The 21,265-nt window shown below is 40.2% G+C and overlaps 1 protein-coding gene across 2 annotated transcripts; it reads right to left on the bottom strand.

The window, feature by feature from the left end:
• Positions 1-226: 226 nt before the first annotated feature.
• MCOLN3 (mucolipin 3) lies at positions 227-19,453 on the bottom strand. Of its 2 annotated transcripts, XM_026655977.1 has the most exons (12): positions 19,226-19,453; positions 17,321-17,488; positions 12,092-12,245; positions 11,363-11,447; positions 10,958-11,054; positions 10,218-10,317; positions 4,988-5,100; positions 4,756-4,905; positions 2,455-2,556; positions 2,223-2,345; positions 1,046-1,252; positions 227-361 (listed from the first exon to the last, which is right to left on the bottom strand). In XM_026655977.1, the coding sequence occupies exons 1-12, from the start codon at positions 19,451-19,453 to the stop codon at positions 227-229; spliced, it is 1,662 nt and encodes a 553-aa protein (XP_026511762.1). The 2 variants fall into 2 exon arrangements, with proteins under 2 accessions (XP_026511762.1, XP_026511763.1); XM_026655978.1 differs by lacking the exon at positions 17,321-17,488.
• Positions 19,454-21,265: the final 1,812 nt, after the last annotated feature.

Genomic DNA, 21,265 nt, shown 5'->3' with positions numbered 1-21,265 from the left:
TCCAAAATTTGGGGCCTGGAATAATTTAAGTTAGACATCTTATTTTTGCAGTATTTCATAACATAATCCAGTTGAATAAGAGGATAGCTGATTTGTATGATAGTGCAGGACTCCTAAAGCATTAGAAATCCAGACTCTCAGTTAAGAACTATTTCTGATATACCATAGCTCACCAAGATTTCATGTTATATAGCTACTTAAGAGGCAGGCAAATTAAGCCAGACACCTACCGTTTACAGCAACAGAAGATAGACACAGGACTCTCCTCTTCTAATCTGTATCTGCCTGAGTTTGGTAGGTCTTTACACTGTGATATAAAGTCATGAAGTTCCGTCTCTGGAAAGCCATCTTGCTGGTAATGCTGAAGATGAGTCATTCTTAGTTACAATACAAAGCTGAAATTGTTATGTGTATAGTCTTGCTAAGATTTAAATCCTTCCCCTCAACACTAAACACACAATTGTGTAAACTGGATTTAGAAGACTGTCTACTGCACTTCAGAATGCCCACTGTACAGAAATATTCTGATAGATTTTTATCCTTTAAAGTGAAAGTTTGTGATAGGAAGGCAGATTGGTTTTGTCAAAACTAGGGCAAGGTGGGAAGAGAATCTGTTGAACAATTCTCATTAATATTTTAGTCACTCTTCCTTAAGTTAGTGATCAAAGATTTCTAGAAACTAACATGTTAGGAGAGAAAGTTTAAAAATTTATGCTCTAAATTCATGTACATTACCTCATCTACCTCAGTGCTTTGCAATACATTGTAAAGTCTGGATGCACCCTGACTAAACCATTATGCTTGTTCCCTAGTCAGTGAGATCAACTAGCAATACTGTAGGTGCTGAAAGTTAGCTTTTTCAGTAGAAGAGTTTCTGTAAATTTTTATTCATATTTCAACTTTAATTACAAGATAGGTACATGTACTGGCAACAGCACTGAATTCTATGGGTTTTGTATTAATATCACAGTTGAACATGCAAACCATTCTTGCATTTTTCTTCTGAACCAGAGAATAATAATAATAAAAAAAAGATCATGCCTACCTTAATTGTTTCATATGTATCTGTGATCAGTGCAATGAAAAGACTTAGCACCATATAGATGAACAGGCTGATGAAGGAGTAGAGGTAAAGCCGACTAAATAACCAAACCAAGTAACTTTTCTGCTGCATTTTTGCAAATGTGGCAAACATGTCATCTCCATTTATCAGTGAGAAAAGGCATTCTGAAACCATGTTCAGAGAACGGAACTAGAGGAGAAGGGGAAACCAAAACAAACATTATTTAGTACCATCAAGTTACTGTTTGCTGCAGTCTTGGTTTTAAAATAAGTCAAGAGCTGTTGAATATTGCTGCCTCAGCTGTCCTAGACTCTTTACAAGAAGCATGAGGCACTGTACCCAATCAACCCTGTAACTCAATCAACTCTCCCTTGTTTAGAGACCTGCAGAGCAAAAGGTGGCTACAGGCAGGTCCTGGCATAGCTGGGAGAGAACGCAGGATATAGCATTGCAAACAGATATGACAACATGCATTGGTAGAATATATCCAGGCAATAGATTAGTTGTCTTCAACACAGATTCAGATTGGTTCAGCTGTGAACTAATAGCAAGGACATGCTGACTTTGGTGCCTTAGTTCTTATCCCTTTAAGAAAAAAAAATCTGGACAATTTGAAAATAGAAGTTAGTTGTGTGCAAGACCAAGTTATTTCTCAAAACATTGCATAGAAAGCCCCAGCTTGTGATTAGGAATCAATCTGGCCATACTTCTGACTCAGGACTCTCATAATGGTGGAGAGGAAAGTCTGATCAAGTTGACGTTGTACTTTGTCAAAGTTCAAAACCATGATAGGTAAGGCTTTAGATTCTTAAAAAAGACTTTCATCTTAGAGAAAGCCTTGAAATTGTGAAGGCTAGTGGTAACTTATAATTTAGAATTCATTCCAAATAAATTTCTATTAATTCAGTTTAATAAGTGGCTTTCAAACTTTTTGTATTCATGATCCCTTTCACACAGCTAGCCTCTGAGTGTGACCCCCCCCCTTATAAATTAAAAATGGGGGGAGTAATTTAATGGGAGCTTGGGTTGTCAGCCCCACAGAGCTGCCAACTTGCAACCCCCATGTAACCACATTGCAACCCCAAGGGATCACAACCCCTAGTTTGAGAACCCCTGGTTTAATTTGTTCAGTTTAAAAAAAACTCAAATATTACATTACCTTAACATGATATGGCCCCAGTACAATCCATCCACAGAAACAATAGCCCAGATAGATCATAGCAGCACAACAGCAGAATCTAATGACATTGGGCAATGCTGACCGTAGTGTCAGAATAAGCAGCTGCAGAAACCAATATTAAGTTAGAATCCAGCCAGATATTTGTTACAGTTGTGTGATAACAACAAATAAAATAAATACCAACAGCATGGAGATCCCAGGAGATCCTTACATTATACTTCTGAAAGAAACCTAGGTATCGAATAACTCCAAGCCACACAAGCATGGTGGAGGTTCCTAGGAGGATACTACAGACATCATAACTTGTCAGACTCTATATATAAAACAAACAGGAAAGAACAAAGTGTTAAAACCATACAGTGGACTAGAAGTCTCCCTTTTTGTGCTAGCCTATGATTTGGTCATTGCTACAACAATTTGCCAAGAAACTTTATTTTCCTTGAAAGCCTCCATCTCCCATTCCAAAACTGACCAAAACCAATTGTGTAGTGGGCAAAACTCTACTAGATTATATAGATGCAAGCAAGAAATGAGAAAGTATTTAAATAAATTTTGTGCATCTCTCACTTGTGTGATTAATATATACAGTATAGCCATCATGTCCAAGAAATGTATTTTTCTGCCCAAGCAAAAATAGATCTTTATGTAAGAGGAAGAATCAGGTCTAACCAACAAGAAGCTCAGACAAGTGCCACATTTCCAGGAAGTTACCAAGGAGAAAGATACTTCAGTTTTTAGAAGCTAAAAGATCACAGAACGAGATTTCATTTGTGTTCCACTGGTTTTCCATTCTGTCAACACCTACACGCATTGGTCTACTTTCATCCAACTTAATACATTCACTATCCTGTTTTTAACTGCAGTTCTACTTTGAAAGGCAACTATGCAAAAATGTTGAAGCATCAGATCTGAGTAAGAACACAACAGCTCACTTTAGTGACAAAAGGTTTTCAGTTTTTTTTTTTATTCCTGTTAGACCTGCAGAACCAATACAGCAAACAGTTGGGTGGACTCCATTCCTTCTTGTGTTATCTATCAGCTGCTTCATTTGTTAAGCTGCACTCGTCTTCAGCAAGTTTGCATAAATGTAGCTAAGGGTTGCACAAGGTGTAATTTGGCTGGCAGAACTTTCATTCAGTAGTGTGCAACAAGGAAGAGATGTTTATTCAGATCTCAGGTTAAATTTGCAGGACTTGCAATGAGATGCCTCTGCTTTACTTGTGAGCTGATTACATGGGATATGGAGTCTAAGAAAGAAGATGAACCTCACAATCCCAATTTTTACCAAACCATTTAATAAGAAAACAGCACATTGGATGAAATCTTGCAATCAGATATACTCCTTCTTGCTCTCATACCTGGATTTCCCCAGACCATAAATCAATTCATTTTTGCATTTATTTCCAAGAATGGAGCATATAGCTCCTATAATTGGTAGTTGGGTACTTTGAAAGGATAATTTAAAAACAGTAATCAGCACCACCAACTGTTTTTTCAGAATTATTCTTTGGTCAACTTAGACTAAAGTTTACAGGCATGCTGCAAAGCTAATCTGCTGGAGTTTTGAGGGAAAGTAGCATTAGGTTAATGTTAGGGTATTTCAGGATGGAATATTTTTGCAGTTCTTGGTTGAGTCTTATTGGACATGGGTTATAAAAATCGCCATGCATGTGTGTGTGACTATTTAAGAAATTGGGCACCTAGACCCTGGGATAAGCACTTCTATAAGAGCAAAAGAAATATTAAAAAGTAAATCTCAACTTTGGCTGGTCCATTAAGATATAACCTCACCCACCTTGTCTCTCTAACTTGTTAGAATTATTTTTAATATGGAAGCAAGTAGTTTCAGATATAACTAGAAATACCAGGGTCCAAAAGCTTAAGTGGTAGCACCAGAATTGGTTAGAGAAGATATCAAAGTAGCAGAGACTGTGCACATCTAACTCTGAATGTGGGAGGGTGCAAGTCTATTTTGTCATCATGTACTGTAGTGGAGATGTTGCCATTCCTGGAGATATTCAGAACTCTTGCAGACGGAAGGTTACCAGGCTGATGCCTGCTTAGTTGCTGGAGATTGGGAGCTGGAGTTGCAGTGAAGAGGTGTTTGAGAAGTACCTCCTTTCCTCAAGACAGTGGTAGGTACTGTACAGTGGTGCACAGAAAGTTACACAAACACTTCTAAACTGAAAAGCCAGATCCCAAGTACAGCTGGCACTACATGGGAGGAGGAAAAGGGAAAGCAGACAGTGAATATAAAATTTTATTTTGAGGGTTAAATTTCTTAAGAGTGAAGAGAATAGGCAGATGAGTGTCCAAGGATATTCAGGGTTCTAAAGTCTAATGACCAGTCACTGCTCACCTGAAATGAAATGCCTAACAAAGAAACAGTTTATTTTTGGTCCCTACTAGTTGGAAACCTCTAAGGGGGTATTGCTTGGCTAGACTCGAGAAGTCAGACTGGGATGGAATTTCAAGAACAGTTTTGCTTCTACCTAGTAGGTGAAGGTCTTACCTTAGCTTGTATTTCCATTTTTAGTGTTGAGCCAACAATAATTAAGACATCACTAACAATAATCAGGATGTACCACCCATTGACAAATTCCATTTGATCTGTGAAAGATACTTCTTTCTTATAATGATGTAGGAAAAAACTTACAAATTCCTAGAGGAAAAAAAGAAAAGCAGCTACAATCAAACTAAGTTTAAATGGCTCAAAAGCATTCCTTAGGATAAGTTATACCCACCCTTTGGAGCCGAAATCCTTTAACCACTGATCGTGTGCAGAGCATCAATGAGGCTAAACAAGTCAATATGACAAAGGCATCAAAGATCATCATGTAATGAGTATTCTTTTGTACTGCAAAAAAACAAGAACAAAACCAAGAACAAAAACCCAAAACATGTTTATAATTGTGCACAAACACAGTGGATTTTGCCTGTCTAAGGGTATCCATTTAACTCAAGTCTGAATCACTATGTATATCCAGTTTGGATTAAGATAAATTTAGAGTTTCACCCATTAAAGCTTATCAGAGCTGTAGGAGCATGAAGTTGATGAGTGTCTCAGTACAATAGATCAACACTCACCAAGTTGTAGACTTAAACATACCAGTATATTGCACTTATGCTCAAGGCAAGCCATCTGGCAAGTTATTTCAGTATTAATGTATCTCCTGCCTCCCTCAGATTCAAGAGGAAACAGCTTTCAGCTTTGTTTAGAATATATTTAGTTCTTTACTGGCATTCTTGAGCAAGTTGTACAGATAGCACGTTTTACTGACCTTGTCAGTGCTTGAAGGCATGAGACAGTCATGTGAATACTATTTGTAGCTTGGAGCAAATACATAGTTGCTAACATGATAGAATTACATTTTTCTATTGTGCATTTGCAACTTAGATTTGTGCCGATATAAAAGACTGTCTATACAGCTGTCATGTATTACATTGACTGCAAATATTAACAGTATTAAACTTTGACTAGTGCTTCTCATTTAGAATTCCTATAACTACTCCAAGGGTTTCCTAGATCACAAGCCAACATGATTTTACAGTATCTTCTTGAAAATGATCAGTTGTCTTAAAATAACCCCATCTCATAATATTAGAGGTGTCTCCAGTGTCCCATGAGAGCACGAGATACTGTTCCTCATTTTACAGCAACAGAAATGGAAGCCTTAGATTATTAATAATAAATAATAATAATAATAATAGACATTCAGTGGCAGAGTCAGAAATTGGTCTTATCCATTGAACCATCCTTCCTCTCCCAGAGCAATGCCGGTAACTTACACAGCTGCACAGGCAGTCAAGACCCAAGTAGTACAAGCTGTGCTGAACATCAATTACTCAGTCACCAATGTTGCTTTTAATAAAAAGTGTATATTAAGAATTAGACACAGTCAAGACATTTAGGCAGGCGAAGGTTTGCACCAGAACTATGTTAAAGGGTTAAGACATTTTATCCTAGAGTTTTCCTATAAAGCTAACATATTTGAAGCCAGATAGCCATCAGAAAGAAAAGGATTAAAGTTCCAGTACTAAAAACAGGATGCTTGCTTTAGACAACCCCTATCTCCCACAAAAGGTATTCTAGTGATTACATTTGTGTTTAAAGTTTTTTTTTTTTTTTAGAGACCAAAGGCTACACTACTGGTTATTAATCCAAGTAGGTTTTGAAACAAGCAAGCTATCAATCTAAAATAGGGTGTTGAAGCACTATCTGACCTCAAGATGGTACCTGCTGCACCATTCCACAAAGATACATGTTGACCTTTTGGATATACAAAGATCTCTGCCATATATGTAGCTATGTGCTCACATTTGAGCAATTTTTGCAACTTAATTCAAATGGATAAAAAAAAAAGTTGTTGTTTTTTGGTGGGGGGCTGTACTTGTAAAACAAGTAAATTTGACTAGTATGTTTCACCACTGATTTGAGATTAAGTTACAAAAGAATCTCCTGGATTGACCTGTAAAAATGTTATTGTGATGCACATTTTAACAGGGCATCACATCCTAATACAGATCATCACACAAGTCTGATATAAAGCACCTTCTTTCAGCACTGCATGATCCATTCAGGCTAGCATGCCATCTAGTGAACAGTTGGTGAAAGGCAGCTAATAGGGCTAATTCAGGGGTTCTCAAACTGGGGGTCAGGACCCCTCAGGGGGTCATGAGGTTATTACATGGGGGGTCACGAGCTGTCAGCCTCCACCCCAAACCCTGCTTTGCCTCCAGCATTTATAATGGTGTTAAAGATCTAAAAAAAGTGTTTTTAATTTCTAAAGGGGGAGTCACACAGAGGCTTGCTATGTGAAAGGGGTCACCAGTACAAAAGTTTGAGAACCACTTGGCTAATTGAAGTAGGGAAAAAACTTGAAAACAAAAAGGTTTATCAAAACAAAAGTATTTTTGAAAACTATTTTGTTTCATCGCCCTTTCCGCTCCCCCTTTCCCATTGAATGCAATAGATTGTGGGCCAGGATGGGTTTCTCTCCTCTCCCCTGCCCCTTTAAAAATACACACACACACCCCTAATTTTCTCTCCCACTCCCAAGTTTTTCCTTTTGCCGCTGACTTTTTTTTTGGGGCGGGGGGGTCCAAAATTTTCAAAAGTTAAAGTGGAAAAGTAAAAACCTGGATCTCATTCATCCTACTGGGGCACTTAGTGGCAAAAAGGGGAGGGAGAGGAAAGAAATAAAATGAAATTTGACAAAAAGCCATTTATGGAAAGTTTCTGGTTTAAAGAAAGGCTATTTCTGATCAACGTGTCAAACGGGGTTTTGACCAGCTCTAATATCTACTAATCTTAAATTGGTTTGAAATAGTCATTAAATTCCAACATGCGGTGCATACTGTATTGTGCATCACAACTTGATTTCAATTAAATCAAATCCTTGGTACAGGCAGTTACACATGCTAGCAACATTTAGCTATATTTCTAGCCACTCCATATTAATACAGGTGAGGAAACTTACTGGATACAGCCTTTGCACATGTTAGAATAAAAAAGTGAATTACGCAAGAACCAGCTTTACTTTTCACCACTATCATTCAGCTTTGGCAGACTTAGAGTTCTAGCCTTTTTGTACTAAAAAGTCCATAAGAACAATTTAACTCAGTATGGCCAATGATCCATCTAGTCCAGTATCTTATCTTCCAACAGTGGCCAATGCCAGATGGTTCAGAGGGAATGAACAGAACTGGGCAATTGTAAAGTGACCCATCCTGTCTTCTAGTCCAATCATCTGGCAGTCAGAGGTTTAGAGACACCCAGAACATGGGACTGCATCCTTGACCATTCTGGCTAATAGCCATTGATGGACTTTCCTCCCTGAACTTATCAAAATTATTTGTTGAACCCCACTGTAGTTTTAGCCCTCAACATCCCAGGGCAACAAGTTCCACAGGTTGACTGTGTGTTGTGTGAAGAAGTACTTCCTTTTGTTTGTTTTAAACCTGCTGCCTATTAATTTCATTTGGTGACCCTTGGGTCTTGTGTTATGCAAATGGATCAACACTTCCTTAATCACTTTCTTCACACCATTCATGATTTTATATAGACTCATTACTCATCTTTTCTAAACTGAAGAGTCCCAGTCTTTTAAATCTCTCCTCAGATGAAAGCTGTTCACTACCCTTAATCATTTTTGTTGTCGTTCTCTGTATCTTTTTTGAGATGGGCATCTAGAATTGCAGGCAGTATTCAAAGTGTGGGCATATCATGCATTTATACAGTGGCATTGTGATTTTCTTCTTATATTATATATCCCTTTCCTAATGTTTCCTAACATTCTTAGCTTTATGGACCACTGCTGCACGTTGTGGATAGTTGTATGATGATACCTGCTCAATGACTAAGATCTTCCTTGAGTGGTAAAAGCTAATTTACACCCCATCATTTATGCATATTTGGCATTAAGTTTTTCAATATGCATTACTTTGCATTTATCAACACTGAATTTCATCTGCCATTTTGTTGCCCAGAGATTTTGAGAGATTCATTTGTAACTCTTCGCAGTCAGCTTTGGACTTAACTACCTTGAGTTATTTTGTATTGTCTGAAAACTTTGCCACCTCACTGTTTGTAAATGATCTGGAAAAAGGGTTAAGCATGTTGAACAGCACTCATCCTAGTACAGATCTATGGAGGGGGGCACTACTATTTACCTCTCTCCATTCTCAGAACAGACCATTTATTCTCATCCCTTGTTTCCTGTTTTAACCAGTTGCTGATCCATGAGAGGACCTTCCCTCTTATCCCATGACTCCTTAGTAGAGTCTGTGTCTATAGCTCTCTCAAAAAGTCCAAGTACCCTATATGCAGTGCATCACCCTTGTCCGCATATTTGTTAACCCTCCAAAAAATTCTAATAAATTGGGGAGGCATGATTTCCCTTGCAAAAAAAGCAGTGTTAACTCTTCCCCAACAAGTCAGGATTAGCAGACAGATGAATATGTTCTGTACCATAGTTTCAACCAGCTGTCCTGGTACTGAAGTTAGGCTTACTGGCCTGTAAGTGCCAGGATCACCTCTAGAACCTTTTTAAAAAACTGACATCACATTAGCTATCCTCCAGTCACCTGGTACAGACTCTGATTTAAAATGATAGGTTACAGACCACAGTTAGTAGATTTTCAATTTCATATCAGTTTCTTCAGAACTCTTGGGTGAATACCATCTGGTCCTGGTGACCAGGGCCGCCCCTAGGGGGATGCAGGACCTGGGACAACCCCCCTCCCCAACCTCCCACCCAGGCCCTGCCCCACTCCATCCCTCCCCCAATCCCCTGGCCCTTTCTGGCTTCTGCCATCTCCCCCAAGCAACACCGGGGCAGGCTGGGGCCGGGTCGCTTGTTGCTGCTGGTGCCAGGCCCCCTACTGATCCCCCAGCCCACCCTGGACCCTGTGTCCCAAAGCAGGGGGCACGGGGCAGTTACCCCAGTCCATCCTATGGATGGGACGGCTCTGCTGATGATTTACTGTTTAATTTATCAGGTTTGTTCCAAAACCTTCTCTAATGACAACTCTATCTGGGACAGTTCCTCAGATGTGTCACCTAAAATGACCAGCTCAAGTGAGGGAATCTCCCTCACATCCTCTACACTGAAGACCGATGCAAAGAATTCATTTAGCTTCTCCACAATGGCCTTAGCTTCCTTGAGTGCTCCTTTAGCACCTCAATCGTCAAGTAAAACAATGATATGTTTGTGTTCTCAAAATTTCAGGTGAAAGTTCAAAATGTTTGAGAGTTATGAGCAGAAAGATTCTTTATAAAACCTAAATTTGAGACCAACTCTGCGGACAGCACCCCTTTACATAATTCCCTGTATTAGTTGGCAAGGTGAAAATGAAAGAGGATGAGAAGATGGAACACAACCCCATCCAGAGTGGATGAATTCTGTATTAACATGACAAGAGTTAAAAACATTTATGGATGCCTTAAAGTATTTTAACTTAGTTGTTACTTACTTGATCCAGAAACATGCCAGTCTTTACATTCCCTGATGGCAATATCATTGTCCAGACTTATTTTAATTCTTCCACTATGTGCTTTGTTATCAAACACTATCTGTGTGAAGAACAGAGAGATTTTGTATAAAGTTACAGGTGCTTATATAAAGCTTAGACATTTTATATATATTTCATAACAATGACCCATAATATTCTTAGGAGAAAAATTAGGAAACTAAAAATCTTCAAAATTTATGTATGTAAATATGTAACAGAAAAAAGGTAAAGTTTGATTGATTAGTTATTTGCTATAATTACTAGGTTCTATTTGTTGGAACATAAATTAAGTCATTAATTTAAGTTACAATCCCATTCTAGTCTGAACTGCACATAACCATTCTTAGAAGGGAAAGAGAGAAGAGAGTTGTTTTTTTTAAATATACTTGTAGTGTGCTCAAAGGTGGAGGTTTAATTTCTTATACTTGCTGTCTGGTAGCATTTGGTTAATGGTTTAAGAGGAGAGCCTATCAACAAAGGTTGGCAAAATGTCTTGTGGCTCCCACAGCACCAACCTTCAACTATTTATAGGCTACTGTAAGCTATAGCAGCCCCCTCGACCCACTCACCATGATAACTGAGCCATGGTGCCCAACCATGGTTAAATATATGGTATGTATAGTACACCCCTATGAAGATATCAATATATGCAATAAGAATTATTACTATGGTGAATACAAAATATTAAAGTATTCACTTACTGTCAAAGTAAAATCATAACAGTCCGGGAGTTCATGGTGACGAACTGTCTGGAGATTGATTGCTTTCAGTTTAAAGGTAAGCTGTACTGTTACAAGTCTGGAAGGCAAGTTTGAATTAGCTTTTCGTAGTACTAGACCAGGGGTTCTCAAACTGGGGGTTGGGACCTCTCAGGGGGTCGCAAGGTTATTACATGGGGGGGGGGGTCCATGAGCGGTCAGCCTCCACCCCAAACCCCACTTTGCCTCCAGCATTTATAATGGTGTTAAATATATTAACAAGCGTTTTTCACTTATAAGGGGGGGGAGGGGTCGCACTCAGAGGCTTGGTTTGTGAAAGGGGTCACCAATACAAAAAGTCTGAGAACCACTGTACTAGAATCACACACACACACACTTCCACCTCACCTATGGAAGTCCAGAGTGAAATTGAACTGGTGCTTTCCCAGTGTTCTGTTTTCCAAAGGCATCATTGGCTCAACGTAGAAACATTCTGCCATGAAGAAAGAGGCACAAAACAGCAGTTGGATTCAGTGTCGGTTTAAAACAAATTAAACTACCAACCCCCCAGTGGGCATAAGAGCTATTTACTAAAGAAGTCAAAATAGCAATACATCTCAAATGGGTCAGTCATTTTAGAGATCAGTTTGCAAGAGTATGGACTTTCTTGCACTCCAACTCAATTCATTCTTGACCTAAGACACACTTAAAGAATTAACATTAGTTATTTACTTCCTTACCTCACATGGATGTTGTGATGGTAAATGCATTAGTAAATGCAAGAGGCTTCATAATATGGTGATGGATGCCATAGAAAAGCCTATAAGTCAGTCAAAATACCAATAGCATTGGCTAAAGCTAGTGCTACTTCCCTCAACATAACGGCATTAGAATCGCAATTAATTTTTTAAAAGTTACAAAGCTTTACACATTTCACAAATGTTAGGTTACAATAAAAGTTTAAAGAGACTACGTGATCACAAAATCTAGAACAGATTATGCGGGAAGAGAAACATTTGTAGATTCCATGACAGTTTAATATAACTATAAAATACTGATTATGTTTGGGGAAAATTGAAAACAAAAGTTTACTGAGTATAAAGAAAGTTCAGACAAGATATAAGGTAGGAGTGTCACCAGTTTCAATGTTGGGGTCGATATCAAAGGTGTCATTTCCAGGACAGATGCTTCCTCGCTTGTAGAACTGTTGACAGATTGCCATAGCTGTTTGTTCTGCTCCTCTCCTCTCATAAGCATGATTTCCAACAGATATGTTGCGCAGCTGTAAGTACTAAGTCAAAACAATAAGCGTCAAACTGAATTAGACGTAGCAGCCTAGGCATGACATCTGAAAAAGCTAGTCAATATTTGTTTGAATGTATACTAGAACCATCTCGTTGTTTAAAAGGTCACCTAAATAATTCAGAAGGCCTACACCACACTCCTCAGCTGGACTTGTCCACTAACTTCAAGAGAGAGTTTTGCCTGGGCAAAAAGTTCCGGATTAGATCCTAAACAAGCAGTATTTAGTATTAAAGGTCTCCTAGGATGAGACTAATTCATTATTTTTTACTTGGAGATCCTTGGATTAAAGCCATTAGACATGAAAAGGATAAGACTTGGGAGGCAACAGCCTCCCAGGTTTAACACTGGGGCATGAAGATCACTAGTACTAGCTTTTTCCAAGTAGTCACTGAAGGCCTTCATCTGTCAATCTGATTCAGGATTGGTTTTATCCCAGGCATATGGCAATATTGTATTTTGTTACTTAGTCAAAATTTACACACAAATGAGCTATTTGGTTTGACAGTAGTATTTCATTTGATCCTAGAGGTACAGTGGACAGATCCTCTCGCGTGATGTGGTGATGCTACAAAAAGCAGCCACACTAGCACATCTGACTCTAGGAAAGTCATTCAGCATACAGGACCCTGGGATGCCCTAGAGCAGTTCTTATACCATGCTTTTTCCTGCTTCCAGCATAGGAAGGTGTGGCTGGGGTTTTTCTATAGTCCTACCAATCCTCTGCTGCAACTTTGGCTCCTTGGCAGTTCAAATTTCTACTGGGGCTCCAGCCCACCACACAGCAGACCAGGTTGTTCCCTCTTCACACACACTGTGTCTCCAGGTATGTTTCTTGCAACTCTAGGAAAATATTCTCTTTTCCTAAGTCTAGATTCCTCCCCCCCCAATCTATGGCCCTTATTACTGTGGTATCAGAGCACCTCACAATCTAATGTATATACTCTCACAAACCCCTAAGTAGGAGGATGGGGAACGGAGGCAAAGAGAGGCTTAATTACTTGCCCAGGTCACACAGGAAGTCTGTGGCAGAGCAGAGAGTTGAACTCGACTCAAGTCCTAGGCTAGCTCCCAAACCACGGCACTATCCTGACTTTTCTAGTCAGACAGTGCCATGATAAGTTGTCCTCTGGAATCTTAAAATGACAGTCTTGTAAGATATTTAAGAAATAGAATCGTATCCCTCAAACAATTGCCCAGAAGTTTGGAATGAGAGAATTGTTGTTCTTTGGCAGCTAAGAGCTAGACCCCTATAGGTGAACTTACACTAGACTAGATGACCTCCCTCATAACTTTTAGCCCAGTGGCTCAGGTACTCACTTGCAATGTGGGAGACCCCCAAGTTCCCTTTCATTTGAGCGGGAGAAGGGATTTGAACTGCCACCTCTCAGAGGAGTGCTCTAATCACTGGGCTACAGCCTATAGGATATTCGAGTGTGGGGCTTCCTCAGTCTCGCCTGTTGAAGCTGTATTAGTTTGGATCCGTGGTCACCTACCAGTCGATCACGGAGCCTCTGGCCATCAGAGGCTTCACAATCAACCAGTCAATCATGATAGGGTTGCCAACCCTCCTGCAGCCAAACATGGAGTTCGGATGCTAACAGTCTGGTGGCACAGCGGAGCTAAGGCCAACTCCCTGCCTGCCCTAGCCGCGCACTGCTTCCGGAAGCGACCACCATCGGCTTCTGGGGGCAGGAGGCTCCATGCGCTGCCCCCATATGCAGGCAGCACCCCCACAGTTCCCATTCCCAGCCAATGGGAGCTGTGGGGGTGGTGCCTGCGGACAGGGGCAGCATGTAGAGCCACCTGTCCCTCCCCCCCAGAGCTACTGCCAGATATGGCAGCTGCTTCCAGGAACAGCGCAGGGCCAGGGCAGACAGGGAGCCTGTCAGAGCCCCACTGCCTGGGAGCTGCCTGAGGTAAGGGGCACCAAGCAGGAGCCCATACACTGGACCCCTTCTGCACCCCAACCTGCTGCCCCAGCCCCCCTGCACCCAAACTCCCTCCCGAGCCCACACTCCCTCCCTGAGCCTGCACCCCCTCCTGCACCACAACCCCCAGGCTCAGCCCTGAGCTCCTCCCACACTCTGAACCCCTCGGCCCCAGCCCAGAGCCTGCACCCCCTCCCACAGCCCAACCCCCTGTCCCAGCCCAGTGAAAGTGAGTGGGGATGGTGTGAGCAGGGCAGGGGCATGGCCTTGGCCTTGGGGTGTTTTGGTTTGTGTGATTACGGTTATTTCTGTGTTCTTTGGAGGCAGATCCTGGGTTGCACTTAAATTCAAAAAGTGATCTTGTGCTGAAAAAGTTTGGAGACCACTGGTTTGGATACATAAATGACAGAATCATTGGTGGGAGGAGAAGGAAGGAATGGGGGGGGGGGGAAGGAGAGAGAGAGAGAATATGACAGTGCAGCCTGGTGGTCAGAGCACTCACCTAAGAAGTGGGAGACCTGGGTCTAATTCTCCTGCTCCACTGACTTTTTAAAATTAGTTTATCCAGAGTGGAAAAAAGTCCCACATCAGAATATCCATAGTTCAGTGGTTAGAGCAGTCACCTGAGGTGACACATCCCTGCTCAAATCCTCTCCCCTCTTCAGGTGGAGTGGGGGCTTTAAGTCTCCCACATCTCAGGTGAGTACCCTAATCACTGGACTAAAAGCGGAGGCAGCTGGTCCTGTTCCTTCTCCTCTACTAGCCCCCACCTCTTTGCCAAAACAGCACAGGCACCTAACACCAAGAGATGGTTTGCAGCTGAAAATCCCAAGCAGATGGAGGCATCTCCCTGCAGCCCAGATTTTGGCACCTATTGCCAAGAGAGGGGCAGGGCTCAGCACACACCTCAGCTTGGCACCTCTCATTGGCTATTTTAGGCAAGGAGCCTCCTGGCACACTGGCTTTTTGTGACTCCCATTCTGAGACACCTATCACCCTCCATTCATTGCATAGGGACCCTAGGTGCCTAACCCAGGCTTTATGAATCCCAGTGATTTTTCTAAGAATCTAAAAGATAAGCATGGTGATGCAGAGCACCACCACACCCAAGTGTCTTTGTGAATCTAGCCTTAAGTGTGGACACAGAAAAACTTTGCACTGGGTAATCCTGATCCGCCTCCTGTCACTGCCATGTATTCTATACGTTTAGCCATAAGCCTCTAAAAACATCAAGCGAACTCTCAGGAAGCTTTAATATTGGTTCATATTGAAAAGCCTGATCATGCTTGATCATCCAGTGTAGGAACTGGATGTATTGTTCTTTAGACCTACAGAAATGGCTGGTCCCAGGTAAGTTATAGATATCAGGGATATATCTATATATCCCTATATCACAGGGATAAACAGAATTGGGGTGAGATACGTATTACTACATAATTAAGAACCAGAAGACCAGGGCAAAAAAAGATATTTACTGTAATATTTGCTTTTGGAGAGCATGGTCAAATATAAATTAAATCCACCATACTGAAACTTCAGAGCATACAGACACTGTGACCAATACCCTGTTTTCTTCCCCCACTCCCCCTTTGGGGTAGTTCACTTTTGAGATGGTGAGAGACCCAGCCTGAGTGTTTTACAGGCACAATTTTCACCTTTAAAATGAATTGCAGGTGCAATTCAGAGTATTTATGTTGATATATCCCCATTTACCACCACCAAGGTGAGGCATTTAGAGAGACGGATACATGTATCTGGGCCCATAATTCACTTCTGGGTGCCAAAATGCAAACACATTTGAATGTGATAAAGGGGAACCTCCTGTTTGAAAGTGTGGACCATTCTATCTAGTTATCCCAAAGGGCAACTGTGCCAAAAGAAATGGCTTAGTGACAAGCATTCCTTGTAGCATTTAAATATGATGAAAAAGCACTATAGTCAAATGTAAGTTATTGACTCTTTTAGAGAAGTGATAGGTCTATTTGCTTAGTATTTGGAAAAACAAGTGGAGGCTCTCAGCCAGTAAGAAGTAGAGCCAGAGAGTTCTCTCCAGTGATTGGAGAACATAGCCGCTCTTCCCCAGCTCACTACTCCAATTAAAAAACAAAAACCAATTGCTTTTCCTCTAGTCTCCACAGAGAAAGAATTATTTGAATCCCTCCCCATCATCCTTTGTTCAGCCCAGAAAATCTTAGAGACCTGCTACCAAAATTCAGATTCTCTCCTAGATATAGTCCCACATTGTTTGCTTTGTAGATGGCTGGATAAGACTCCCTAAAGAATGAGGGGACATTCATCCAGATGAGTTGCAGCTGAATGACAAACTCACTTCCCCCAGACTGAGTTTACCACTTCCCCCAGTACTCATACTTTGCCCAGCAAGCCAGAGACTAGTCATGAAATTCAACTTTGGTCTCCTCTGGCTCAGATAGTGAGGAGACACTAGTTTTAAATTGAGGAAGTCTCCTCCTTCATACCCATTTTAATTCAACTTCAGCATGAAATCATTCCCTAACTTGAAGAAAGAGTCAGCTGAGAGAGACCAGGTCATCTTAACACCAGCTATAGACTAATGGATTTAGTCGAATTTACAACGAAGGACAGTAGTATTACTATATAGGACATAATCTACCATACAATTCTAAAGTGGCACACTCCAGTTATGACTCTACATTTGTAGAATATCTATCTGACCAATCCTATATCATTGTTCATAAAGAGCTCAAGATTTGGCAATAATGCAGAGTCATGACAGACTATTTAAAAAAATGTCTCGTAATTTTACAAAGTCAAAGTCAAATAGTAGTATACTTAAGTTATGTTAATGACTCCACAGTTAAGAGTACAAGTCTCTGTTCACGGATACTCTGCCCTCTTAATTTAGAAAATGTCAACGTTCTCTCCTGTCAATTCTCCCTTTCCAACACTCCCAAAGAATTTGGGAAATGGGAAATTCTTCCAGCTTTTAGCTCAATTTCTTTCTAAAGAGACCAGTTTTATTTCAGTCTCACTTTTTCTGAGACACCAGCTTTAGATATTTTGCAGTTTTGTGAGATTACTTGATTTAAGTTACACTTACAGGTTCTTTCCTACGCTTTTTATGTACTAGACATATTGCAATGGAAACTTTTACCTGGTTTATTGCAAAGAAGATCTGGTCATAGACATCTGTTTGTGTGTATACAGCATAGGTATCATCCATTCTCTCTGTATATCCTTTCAAGAAGAGGTGCTTGAATGCCACAGTGTTCTCCTCCTTGAAGGCAACCACCATTTGATTGCTTAACCCAAAAACTACTAACTGCGGGGAAGAGGGGAGAAAAAAGAAAAACGTTTAAAAGCCAATTTTCCTTTGGAACTGCAAAGGCTTACAGTAAAACTACCTTCCCTCTTCTGCACAGAAACCTCCTCTGGACAGCCATGGCTGGATTAGACTATTACTAGAAAGAGCTCACACTGCCAGCTGTTTTTTGTTTGGTTGGTTTTTTTTGGGGGGTGGGAGGAGAAAGACATGTTGGAAATTCAAACTCCTCTCTAAAGAATACATAGCCTAGAAGATCATTCCTTCAGTGTAGGTACAACCGCCTCCTGTGTTTGGAAAGTCATTTCCCATCCAGATAGAGGCAGGTCTAACAGCCCTTTCTTTTTTGGGGGGGGGGGGGGGGGGGAGGGAGGAAAAGGGCCATCCCATCTCCTATCCAAGCTACAAATGAGTCACTACACATGTTTTGACAGTCATAGTCTGAGGTTATTTTGGAAAGCAAGAAATACCAGAGTGACTCAACTCAGAATCAGCTACAAGGTATAACCAGATTGAGCTTTCAAGCGAGGGGGAAGAAAAAAGAAAAAAAAAGGTCGTCACCCTGGGATGATGTAGAAGAGGAAATGTAATTGTCTAACCTCTTGCACTCAGGTAAAAGCGGCATTAGCACAGCATTCTGCAATTACCCAAAGCAGCTTTTAAAGAGATATTAGAAGTGAATTAACTGTTCATTAAAAGGTTTTGATTAGCTAGCACAAGATCCTGTTGACAAGCATTACCCTGGGGAAGAAGAGACACTTGTAGAAGAGTTTTATATAGACTTAACAGGAGCCCAGAATTCCCTTTAGTGGTTTTACTGCCAATTAATAGAGAAGAGACTTCCAGGAAATAAAACAGACAGTCACTGGGCTAAAGGAGGGTTTTGCAGCCCCAATGTTCTCTGGAAGTGAAATTTCTACATGAGGATAACTAGATTACCAGTAATTCTGGCATTTAAGAGTGCATCATCTCAATAGATCACCCTAGGGCTACACATGTAAACACACACTAGTGAGAAGATGATAAAGATTTCAAGTTATTCATGTATGGGCATGTTTCCCCTGGAAACAGTGGCTCAACATTAGTTTACTTCCAATTTAGGTCCTCCCCATTCCCAATTTCTAGCTACTACAAGAGGAAGACAATCCATGTAACACATAGCAGTAAAAGTAATATAAAAAAATATAAAGTAGAGCATATATGCACACAGAGCACACCAGGTTTTCATCAAGGAAACTAAGATTCCTGGAATTCACTCTTGCAGCCTGTGGGACCAATGCTTGCTTTCACAGCAGAAAGTCACTAGGTTCTGCACTCCATAAGCAGAAATTATGGAAGATCTTTGGTTGAAGATTAAGATAGGAGAGGAATTAGCGCATAAGCTTTCTCCACAACAAAAGGAGAGAGAGTCAGATAATGACATTTTAGTCAAACAACAAATGTTTGGTCTAGCAAACTAAACTTTAAAGCTGGATGAGAAGGAAAAGATTGAGAGAGTACTTAAATTCTACCTAAATGTGTGTTTGTATGTATGTTTGCATACCTCATTCAAAATTCACAGTGAACATACCACGCAACGTCTACCATATTGCCAAGGCTTCCAAAGTTGCTTATTAAGAGAAGCCTGAGTTGATACTGTTATGTTGTGCCACAGCAAGTAGAATATTTATCAGTTGCCTTCCTCCTATCTTGTATCCATGGAGTGAAAAGAAAGCCCCAGCTCCCAAAGTAACTCACCTGGATGGTAACCATCACTATTTTTAGAAGTTGAATCCCAAGTTTCCAAGGTTTTCTGCCCCGGGCCCAAAATTTCTCACATGGGTTCATGAAAAAAAATTTAAGTTTCCTTCTAAGCTGGTCTTCCAAAAGCAGCTCCTGTGAAACAGATGGGTGTCGTTTGTAGCTGTAAAGATTTTCATCATCATGAGAACTGCAGCTGCTTACAACCACTTCAGCATTTTCCATTTCTGGAAGAAAAAAGCCATTGTGTAAGTCAATTGGAAAAATACAGTAAACAGCAGATCACTTATTACACACAACACTTAAGATTTTAGTCTACTGATACAAGCAGGTTAAAGATATTTGCACACTACATTGCACAAATAGCAAGACATATATGTATTCTTTAGAACTACAGCAATATCTAGGCTCAATTAACAAAGTTTTGAGAAGCCATTGAATTTGGAGATTAAAATATTAGGACCATGATTTACAAGTGACATTTTTGTCCCTTTGGATTACTGAATTAATTGCCAAAAAGCTCTATTCTTCCCTCACCAAAACCACAAATATGAGATAAGTTTTAGACACAGAGGGAACTCAATCAGAAGGACATTTGTAGTATGTCATCAGCTTTTAAGGGTACTTGTTATCTATCCCTACATCTCCAAGCCTGCTGTCTAAAAAGTAGAACCAGGCCAAAGGCCAGGACTAATTCTTTCAAGTTTAAATGACCTATAGCATTTTCAAATGTCAATTCTCCTTTTCACACAATACAGATAACTTAGAGGCAGCAACTGGTCCAAAAGTAAGATACTGCTACTGTATTTTCAACTTTCATGGTTTTATCTTGAGTCTGACATTTAGGCCTGGTCTACACTACGGGATTAATTCGGATTTAGCAGCGTTAATTCGAATTAACCCTTCACCCGTCCACACAACAGAGCCATTTAGTTCGAATTAAAGGGCGCTTTAAATCGATTTCTGTACTCCACCTCGACGAGCGGAGTAGCGCCAAAATCGATTTTGTTAATTCGAATTAGGGTTAGTGTGGCCGCACACCACCGAATTAATGTGGTTAAAAACCGAATTAATGTGCTTAGTGTGGCCGCGCACAATCGAATTTATACAACCTGTTTCCCAAATTCGAATTATCTAAATTCGGATTAATCCCGTAGTGTAGACATACCCTTAGTGTTCTAGAGCCCCAGATCCTGAGTCAGATTACATTTTTAAAAAAGAGTTTTTGTTTGTTTTTAAAAGAGTGTCTAACCTTTATGGTTGCAGAGAAAATCTTGAGAGCATTGATTATGTGCATATTAATGGCTCATCAAAAAGAAAGCAAATAAGGAGGACCTAAAGTTGTGGAGGGGTTAGTGAGGTTTTTAATCTCATGATTTTGCAGGGCCTGACTCATGATTTCTGAATGGTTGGAGTTGACAGTACTATAATAGGACCTAGCATAAATGCAGTGACAGGACTTTTTTCTGTTAAGCTTGCTAAGACTGCAGCCAAACATGGTAAAGAGCATCAAGCAAATGTTAGAGAGAAGAGAAGAATTGAACAGATTAAATTCTTTATTATGTTCTTCAGCACAAAAGCTTCTTACTGTGGTATTTTGGAGTCAAAGTGAAGAGCTTGTAAGGCTACACTCAAAAACATTTTTGTTTTAAATAGGTCAACAAAAGGACAGAATTTTGTTTCCATTAAATTGTGAAATTAGATTTGCTTCCCCTGTTCTTATCTGAGTTTTGAATATACTGGAAAGACATTTTAAATAGACAAATCAAGTTTTAAAGCTACATGTGCTAGAAAATTCTCCTTCATTTACAATTTATATCCAATATCCAACTATAAGTCATTAAAAATTTATTTCTCCTTCAGTTGTTGCACGAAGTCATTGTACTCAGCTGTATACAAGGGTCTGCATGGTATTAATTCTCCAGAGAGTATGAAAGTACTTAAAAAGGCCTGAAAATCATAGTTTCTTAATGTTGAAAATTATTACTACGACCAACAATAAAGCTATATTTAAAACCTCTCATTATAAGTTCCCTC

The sequence above is a fragment of the Terrapene carolina genome, unplaced genomic scaffold, assembly GCF_002925995.2.
Source record: "Terrapene carolina triunguis isolate 2854851 unplaced genomic scaffold, T_m_triunguis-2.0 Scaffold211, whole genome shotgun sequence".
NCBI classification, from domain to species: domain Eukaryota; kingdom Metazoa; phylum Chordata; order Testudines; family Emydidae; genus Terrapene; species Terrapene triunguis.
This window is presented reverse-complemented; position numbering and strand designations above follow the sequence as displayed.